Consider the following 9,336-nt stretch of genomic DNA (forward strand, 5'->3'; position numbering starts at 1 on the left):
TCAGACCCTCTGTTCTGTCCTCGGCCTGCCTGCCACACTCTCCCCCTCTCACGTTTAACACACTCTATGAGCAGGCTGAGGACACAACATCCACGTTAGTGCAGCTTCCTAGTCCACATTACTCCTTCATTCACTCAGGGAAGGCACGTAGGCGCCTGGTGACCACACGTGCAAGGAGCCGTGGAGTATCAGGAACACGGCGTGGCCCTCCCTTTCCTTAGTACAGTTTCCAGTCACAGGAGCTGAGGCACTGCCATCATGAACCCTAAAGTCCATGAACGTGCAAAGAGTCTGGAGGGGCTGCCCGGGGAGAGGGGACAAATGCCATCGGTGGCAGGGACAATAGTGGACACAGAGGAAAGAGTTCATACAGACAGAATCCCAGACAGACAGGAAGCCAATGTAATGGGGAAGGGGAGTAAAAACAAGAAAGATACTGCTGAATTAATATTGTAATATAATTACGAAACGTAGGAGACTTGAAATAATACAGATCCATTCATCACTATTCATTCTATCTGCTGTGCAGGACAAGTCTGTGCAGTCTTTGGGCCCCTCTGATTTCGAGAGAATAGGCATGTGGCCAGAGATGTGTGGCTGTGTGGGTCCACAGATATGGGCTCATGGGGGTGTGAGGATGTGGGCAGGGTTAGGAGAGAGAAGGAAAACAAACATGGGGGAGGCCAGGCGCTTGGCTTATTTCAGTTCTTGCCCCATTGAATTCTAGGGACCCTGTCTCCTCCCGGAAATGAGTCATTGGCGGAGTTTTCTTGTCTTATGACTCACCCACCTGTGACTCAGGCTCACTTCCTTTATACCAAGTTTGAGATTAATGCCTGCTAATGTTTCTGGTCACAAATTAACCAAGTAAGCTCTTCCTTCTTCTGCTTCTCTGGGTCACCCACATGCTTACAACCGCCCTGGATAATCACAGTTCCTGCACGGCTGTTGTGTGAACTGAAAGTGTCAATATGTATGGAGAGTGCTTAAAACACAGAACTTTAAACACACGTTTTGATTAGTACAATCATTATCCTCAGTGTTGATTTTAAGCAAACCATATGATACTGGCCAAAATACCATGACCTGGAGCCTTGAGACTGCTCAGGTTTCCTCTGTCAGAGTCCAGTATGGAGGGATGACATCTCTGGAGCCAGCACAGCGGCTCTGGAGGTGGGAGAGGTGACAGTGGTAAGACCTCATGCTTCCTGATAGTTATTTAGCTCCCTGCTGTCACCTCTCCAACGGACTGTGGGCTCCAGGGAGCAGTGTTCACACAGGGCTCATCTGTCCTTCCCCCACCCATGCACAGACTTTCCCAGAGTAAAGGGCTGCTCATCTACCTGATGAATCAATCACTTCCCCACAGGCAGTGAGACTAGCTGTGGCCTCAGCTCACTGCGTAAGGATAGGCTCCAGCTGCACCAGAGACAGGGGACCCTGTAGTGCTCTGTAGACTGTTGAGAACCACAGGCAGGAGCTCCCAGAGGCCAAGTGCAGAGCAGAGACTGGGGGAAGCAGCTGCCCAGAGGACTCCGGATCCATGCAGAGGACACGTCCAGTGTCTGCTGAGACTGACTCTGGGAGCCTGAGAGGAAGCCACCCTAGGGAAGAGAGACCACCAGACACAGTGGATGGGCTAGGATTGTGGCGCACTCAGGGCTGGGAGCACTGCATGCTCCCCTGCCCACAGTGGACAGACAGACTGCATGCCAGGGGTGCTGGCTAGTTACCATCAGAAGTTGACCACTGTACCCTTAGTAGTTAACTAAATGAGCCCCTGAATAAGGCAGTGGAACACAACGTATAGTTATAACTAGTTAAAAGCTAGTGTTGGAGGAGCAAACTGATCCTCAGTTTTCTAATTGTGACCAGAATAATATCCAAAAGACTTGGAAACAACATAATGAAGTTCAGTACCGAAGAAAGCAAAATTCACAATGTGATGCAATAAAAAAGTACTATGCATGGGCCGGGTGCAGTGGCTTACGCCTGTAATCCTAGCACTTTGGGAAGCTGAGGCAGGTGGATCACAAGGTCAGGAGTTCAAGACCAGCCTGGCCAAGATGGTGAAACCCCGTCTCTACTAAAAATACAAAAATTAGCTGGGCGTGGTGGCAGGTGCCTGTAATCCCAGCTCCTCGGGAGGCTGAGGCAGACAATCACTTGAACCCGGGAGGTGGAGGTTGCAGTGAGCCAAGATCGTGCCACTGCACTCCAGCTTGGGTGAGAGAATGAGTCTCAAAAAAAAAAAAAAAAAAAAAAAAACTATGCATGAAAGTGCCACTGCACTCCAGCTTGGGTGAGAGAATGAGTCTCAAAAAAAAAAAAAAAAAAAAAAAAAAACTATGCATGAAAGTGCCACTGCACTCCAGCTTGGGTGAGAGAATGAGTCTCAAAAAAAAAAAAAAAAAAAAAAAAAACTATGCATGAAAGTGCCACTGCACTCCAGCTTGGGTGAGAGAATGAGTCTCAAAAAAAAAAAAAAAAAACTATGCATGAAAAAGGCAGAAAATGTGCCTACAGGCAGGGGAGAAAAATGCAATCAACAGACACAGTGGCAGTAATAACAGATATAATGGCATGGATAGATTAAAAAACTTAAAACAGGTCATCTAAAGCTTACAAATAAACTCAAGGATATTTAAAAAACAAAACAATAACACCACCTAAATCATAGGTTGGGCATGGTGGCTCAGGTCTGTAATCCCAACACTTTGGGAGGACAAGCTGGGACGATTCCTGAGCCCGGGAGTTTGAGACCAGCCTGGGCAACATGGTGAAACCCAGTCTCTACTAAAAATACAAAAATTAGCTAGCTGTGGTGGCAAGTGCCTGTGGTCCCAGCTACTTGGGAGGCTGAGGTGGGAGGATCACTTGAGCCCAAGAGATTGAGGCTACAGTGAGCTCTGACTGTGTCACTGCACTCCAGCCTGGGTGACAGAGGCCTGACCTCATGTGACCCTGTCTCAAAAAGAAAAACACAAAGATGATCAAGAAATAGATGGAAGATACTAAAAAGGCCAAAAGAGAACCTCTAAAGTTTAAAAAATGTATTTCTGATATACGGTAGAAGAGATTAACAGCAGGTTAGCTTCTGCAGAAGCAGATCGATGATCCCTCACTAGGAACCAACCAAAGTGAAACATAAAAAATGATGGAGGAAGAAAAAGAACAGATACTAAGTTAGCTCTGATACAAAAATCTAACATTCTAACATAAATGTAAGAAAAAACAGGAAGAGACAGAGTGTTTGAAGAAATAATGGCTGAAAATCTTCCAAGTAGAACATAAACTCTAAAACCCCAAATCCAAGAAATTCAACATAACTCTGTAGTGGCTTTCTTTACAGAAAAATCTTACAAGTAGAACATAAAGCGTAAAATTAAAAATCCAAGAAATTCAACCCAACCCTGTTGTGGCTTGCTTACTCTCCCTTCCCTTCCCTTCCTTCCCCTCTCCTCCCCTCCCATTCCCTTCCCTTCTTTCCAGTTTCTCTGTTGTCTCCCAGGCTGGACAGTAATGGCACCATCTCTGCTTACTGCAACCTCCACCTCCTGTGTTCCAGGGATTCTCCTGCTGCAGCCTCCCAAGAAGCTGGGATTACAGGTCCCCACCACCACACCAGGCTAATTTTGTATTTTCAGTATAGATGGGGTTTCAGGCTGCTCTGGAACTCCTGACCTCATGTGATCCACTCACCTCGGCCTCTCAAAGTGCTGGGATTACAGGCGTGAGCTGTTGTGGCTCTTTACAAAAAAATCTCCAAGCAGAACATAAACTCTAAAACCCCAAATCCAAGAACTTCAACACAACCCAGCTGTGGCTTTCTTTACAGAAAAATCTTACAAGTAGAAAGAACATACAAGTCTAAAGCCAAAAATCCAAGAAATTCAACACAACCTTGGGCAAAAAAACTAAGTCACTGTAAACCAGTGCTAAGAAAAATCCTGGTTGATACAGAGGTTTTACTAGTTTTCATAAAATGTGTTTAGAGATGTACTCACTTTCTACTCTTTGGAAAAGTTTGTCATATTTGGATTTCCTGTTCCTTGCATATTTGATTAAACTTCCTGTAAAAGTAAAAAAAAGGAAAATCCTAAAAGCTGCCAGAGACTAAAGATCCACTACCCACAGAGAAGCAAGATGCCGGGGCAGCCGGGGCCCACAGAAACCACAGCAGCAGGCGGAGGCAGAGGCCCCTGTACACCCGCTTCACCAGGACGGTTCCCACCCTCCCTCCACTCAGTGGTGTGAGGTGGAAGCAGTGAACTTAACATGAGGTGTGTAACAATATTCCAATACAACTCCAATGCTTCACAGCGACATTCTTCTGGGTCAACACCAGCATTCCCCTGACCTTACTTTCCCAGTTCCTCCTGTTAGGCCTGGGCCCACACACTTTCCCCCTCTGAGCTGCGTTCTCCTCCGCTGTAAAATGTGATAATTCACCACCGCTCCCGGCCCCAGCTCCTGGCCCAGGCTGTGTTCCAAGTGTTGAGCACACCGTGCTGTTCCCTACAGAGCCGATCCTCCTTCCCTATTAACACAGAGACCTGCCTGGGGGTGGATAGAAAGGCCCTTCTCAGACCAAAATGCAACTGCTATCAAGCAGGTCCAGCCCCAAGTGCCTGATTTAGGAAGACTTCTTCTTTCTAAATCTCGTTTCCCGAGAAACCCCAAAGAGTGGCACTGGCAGGATCCTGGGTCAAGCTGGAAAGAACAGCACGTGTTTTTGTCCTGAGTATCTTTAGGCTCCAGTACCCGCTTCGCGTGTGAGACGCATCACCTCCAGCTCCTGAAGGAAGCGGGAGCCCGGGTCTGGCTGCCAGAGGGCAGTGATGAGCGGCGCCGCGCGCTTGGGGGCGCAGCCGGCTAAGGAGGGGAAGGGGCCTCTCCAGATGCGCCGCAGACCGCTCCAGCGCGCGGAACACAACCGCGGTGCAGGAACCGCAGGAGAGTTTCTAACTGTAGACTCGTCTGTTCAAAGCGAACTGCAATGAGCATCTTTCGGAATTCATTTGAAGGCGCAAAAGAAAAAGAAATTAAGGCAAGAACTGAGCGAGGAAGGGAGGGAGGGAAAGAAATGGAGAGAGAAAAAAAGAAAGTAAGGAAAGAAAAGAGAATGAAAGCCCGACGACCTCTCCGTGGCTTCCCGCGGCTTCCAGGGGAATTCCCACCTGCCGCCCTCCCCCACTGGATTCGGGGATTTACCCCGAGCGAAGCGCACGCTCTGCCCCCTCCTGGCCCGGATCAGTCCTGCCCAGCCCGGGACCCTGCTCTTCCCCAGACTCCGACGACGACGGGTACGTCTTGCCCGGACATGCCCGGCAGAAGGTGACACAGGCCAGGCACCCCCGCCGTGCCCCCCACTCTCCTGGCCCCCTCCTGGCGCCAGGCGCGCTCTTCCCAGGGATCGCGGCGGGGACTCACCGACAGCAGCACTGAGACGACGACGACGAAGAGCACAAGGGTCTTGGGGCTGAGGAGCCCAGACATGGCTCCCCGCGCTGTCCTGGGTCCTGGGTCCTGGGTCCGCGCCCTTTCCGGGCCCCCGAGGGGGTCGGGGCGCTCGGTCCCAGCTGTCCGACGGCGATAGGAAACGCTCTTCGTCCCCCAGGCGTGCGGATTTCAGTCTTTAAAGTAGATCGGGCATTGCCCGTGTATTCGTGGTCGCGGAAATGTCCCCAGAGTCTGCGGTGTTCGCGGGACGCGTGCTGATTTGCGTGTGGAGGATGAGTTGTGTGGCGCGGCGCCGCGGCACTTTCACCACCCCGGCAGGCGTCATTCAGGGCAGGGCGAATCAGAGCCGGTATTCAAATTCCACCACAGGTTGGCGACAATAAATAAATAAATAATAGCCTCGTCAACGCCACCCTCTGCAAGCAAGTTCAAGCGGGGGCGGGAAGAGGAAGAAACCGAACGAACCTTTGCCCAGGCGGCGGCGCCCAGGGCTGTGGTTTGTTTCTGGGTCCTGTGCGCGACAGGACAGGCACCGAAACTGGGGAGAATGAGCTGGGGAGGCGCATGGGGAACTGACGCCTCCCAGGGTCGCACGCTGGGCTGTGAGCAGGGTCTTGAGGTTCAGAGGTTGCTTTCCAGGCGCGTCCTGATCCTCTCCCCTTCCCAGGGCGCCTGTCCCTCCCTCCTTCCCTCCCTCCTTCCTTCCCTCCTTCCTTCCCTCCTTCCTTCCTTCCTTTTTTCCCCTCCCTCCCTTCTTCCTTCCTTTTTCCCTCCCTTTCTTCCTTCCTCCCTCCCTTCCTCCTTCCCTCCTTCCTTCCTCTCTTTTCTCTCTTTCTTTCTCCTTTTTTCTTTCTTGAGGTTTATTTTTTGAGACTGTCACTCAGGTTGGTGCACACTGGTATGATCCTCGTTTACTGCAGCCTCCCTCTCCCGGGTTCAAGCAATGCTTCCACCTCAGCCTCCTGAGTAGCTGGGACTACAGGACTGCACCACCACACCTGGCTAATTTTTGTATTTTTAGTAGACACAGTGATTCACCATTTGGCCAGGCTGGTCTCCAACTCCTGAACTCAAGTAATTCACCTGCCTCAGTCTCTTAAAATGTTGGGATTACAGGCGTGAGCCCACTGCACCTGGCCAGTCTTGCCTTTTTAAATGCATTTAAATGTACAATCGCTTTTTAAAATTTTGGAGCTAACATAAATCACATTAGCTATTTTATGGCAGTACACTAAGACTGATCTTTTGTTTTTTCTTTTTTTTGAGACGGAGTTTCGCTCTTGCTACCCAGGTTGGAATGCAATGGCGCGAGATTGATCTCCTTTTTAACAAGGTATTGTATTTTACTGCATAGGTGAGCCACAGTTTAATTCACTGTTGCCACCTAGGAACAGCTGGTGAGATCCCATCCTGACTTTGCCTCTGCTGATTCCACCAGCATTGTTCTAAATAACCTTGTATGTATCGTGTGTCCACCTATCCATGTGCACCAGCTTATTGGGCACCTCCTTAGAAGTAGAATCTTACTCCTTCTGCAGGATAAATGATTTCAGAAGTTTCTTTAGATGTCCACAAATTTTCCTCCAAAGACCACTGAACCCAGCTTATACTCACACCTAGTCCACAAATGTGCTTCTGTCCCTACACCCTTGCTACATTTAGCTCTTTTTTTTTTGAAACCAAGTCTTGCTCTGTTGCCAGACTGGAGTGCAGGGGTACGATCTTGGCTCACTGCAACCTCCACCTCCCCGGTTCAAGCGATTCCCCTACCTCAGCCTCCCAAGTAGCTGGGACTACAGGTGTGCACAACCACGCTCAGCTAATTTTTTATATTTTAGTAGAGACAGGGTTTCACCATGTTGGCCAGGATGGTCTCTATCTCCTGATCTCGTGATCCATCCGCCTCAGCCTCCCAAAGTGGTGGGATTACAGGCATGAGCCACCGCGCCTGGCCACGTTCTTTACTAGTCTAAGAAGTAAAACATAATACATCACATTGTTATGTATTTTCATTCCTTCCCTATGTATTAGGGAGTTTCAAGGATACAGTAGTTTTTTGATACTGAGAGTAGATGACCAGGGATCCAGATGAGAAAGCAGGGAGGGCAGCAGGGAGAATGAATTCCCAGCTGTGCACTTGGGAAACTGGTGAGCTGGGGCCAGTCCCTGCCACCTGCCATTCCTGTGAATGGAGATAAGGTCTGTGGCCTCAGGCTGTCAGGATGATATCACATGAGCCTGCAGCTGAGCTCAGTTCCTGACCCAGGTCCTGGCTCTATTAGTGCTGGGCTGGTCCAATCTCTGTGCCAGGTCTTTCCACTCCGTCCCTCTCTCTATCAAAGTAGGAATCAAGAAGATTAGTGGTCTCAGGCTCTCAGGCTGTCAAAGAGTACTGAGATTGAAGGAAGTGGATGGCTGGGCCCTGCCTTGCTCCCCCTCCAGCTCTGTGACTCTGGTGTGGCCCCAGCTCTTTCCTGTAAAATGAGCAGGAGATAAAAATTTTCAGCAACCCTGTGTAAACTTCAGCAGTTGTGTAACAGATGTGGGAGGACAAATTGCATCCTCAGGGCTGGTGTCAGTCACTCTGGACTCTAGATCCCCAGGGCACGTGTCTTCCACCCAGCAGATGCTGCACCTGCTCCTACCTGCACCTCCATACCAGCTCCCTGAGCTGGGGCAGAAGCTTCTGAAGACTGGGGTAGAGGGGAGAAGAGACTGGGGTAAAGCGCCATGCAGAGTTCAAGTGAGGACAGTGATGGCACTGCAGGGCCACAGCCTGGTTCACCTGCCACGCTTCCATTTGTCCTAGTAGGTGCCCAACCCAGGTTGCAGTTTGAGGAGCAGGAAAGGTCTCCATTCACATGGCCCCAGATGGCTGCTCACCCAGCCTTTACAGAGACCACAGTCCCAGTTCTGATCCTCTCTGTCTGTATCCAGGGGTGGCAGGGCAGCGAAGCCCTAGCTTCCAGGTTGAAGATGGGGACAGTGGGGACAGTGCCCTGCCTCAAGCCTGTGCTGTTGGGCAGCTGGTGTCCTGCTCCCAGCCAGAGACTGCATATCGTCATGTAGTGGATTTTCCTAACTACCCAGGGAAAGGAGGGCAGGTTGTTTTCTCTGTTTTACAAGTGGCGAAAATGAGATTCAGGAGCAATGTCTCTATCATTTTTGGCCTCACCTTCTGTCTGATAGCAGCCATATTTGTGCCTCTGCAGGGCTAGAGTTCTCTGAGCAGCTGCTTCTCAGTGCAGATCTCTGCCCTGCACTTGGCCCTCTGGGAGCTCCTATGGTTCCTCAGCAGAGTCCACAGGCTCTCTGGGGTCCCCTCCCTGTGCCGCAGCCTGGAGCCTGTCCTTAGGCGGTGAGCTGAGGCCACCACTGTGCTCACCTTATGGGCTTGGAGGGAGTGATTCACCCAGGAAGTAGACAGTGAGCCCTTTACTCTGAGAACACCTGTGCCTGGAGTCTGCTGGAGCCAGGGAGGACAAATGAGCCCCATGTGAATCCTGCTCCCTGGAGCCCACAGTGTGGTGGGAGAGGTGACACCAGGGATCATATAACTAATAGGAGGTAGAGTAAGGGAAGCCTGAGATCTTACCACCCTTGCCTCCCCTCCTCCAGAGAGGCCATGCTAGAGGCAGGCCACAGGATGTGGTACCGCTGGCCTAGAAGATGTGGTTTGATTACAGTCACCACTGGGGTCATGGAGGGACACTAAGCTCTCCTTTAAGGGCTTTTTTATTTTTATTTATTTATTTATTTTTTGCTGAGCCTGAGAATTAAATTGACATAAGACAGGTCCAAAGAAAAAAGCACACACATCCATTTAATGCAAGTTTTACCTGGCACAGAAGAAGCAGTGAGAGTCAGTTACTT

At 50.2% G+C, this 9,336-nt stretch overlaps 1 protein-coding gene across 2 annotated transcripts in view; it reads right to left on the reverse strand.

Moving 5' to 3' along the window:
• TNFRSF10B (TNF receptor superfamily member 10b) overlaps positions 1-5,617 on the reverse strand; it is a 32,835-nt gene extending 27,218 nt beyond the window's left edge. For both annotated transcript variants that reach the window (XM_012435301.3, XM_021665135.2), the window contains exon 1: positions 5,434-5,617. In XM_012435301.3, the coding sequence (XP_012290724.1) occupies positions 5,434-5,499 (66 nt within the window). In that variant the 5' untranslated portion in view covers positions 5,500-5,617. The remainder of the gene's footprint in view (positions 1-5,433) is intronic.
• Between the last annotated feature and the right edge of the window lie 3,719 nt (positions 5,618-9,336).

The sequence above is a fragment of the Aotus nancymaae genome, unplaced genomic scaffold, assembly GCF_030222135.1.
Source record: "Aotus nancymaae isolate 86718 unplaced genomic scaffold, 86718_ANA_hifiasm-v0.15.2.pri h1tg000079l, whole genome shotgun sequence".
Taxonomy (NCBI): Eukaryota; Metazoa; Chordata; class Mammalia; order Primates; family Aotidae; genus Aotus; species Aotus nancymaae.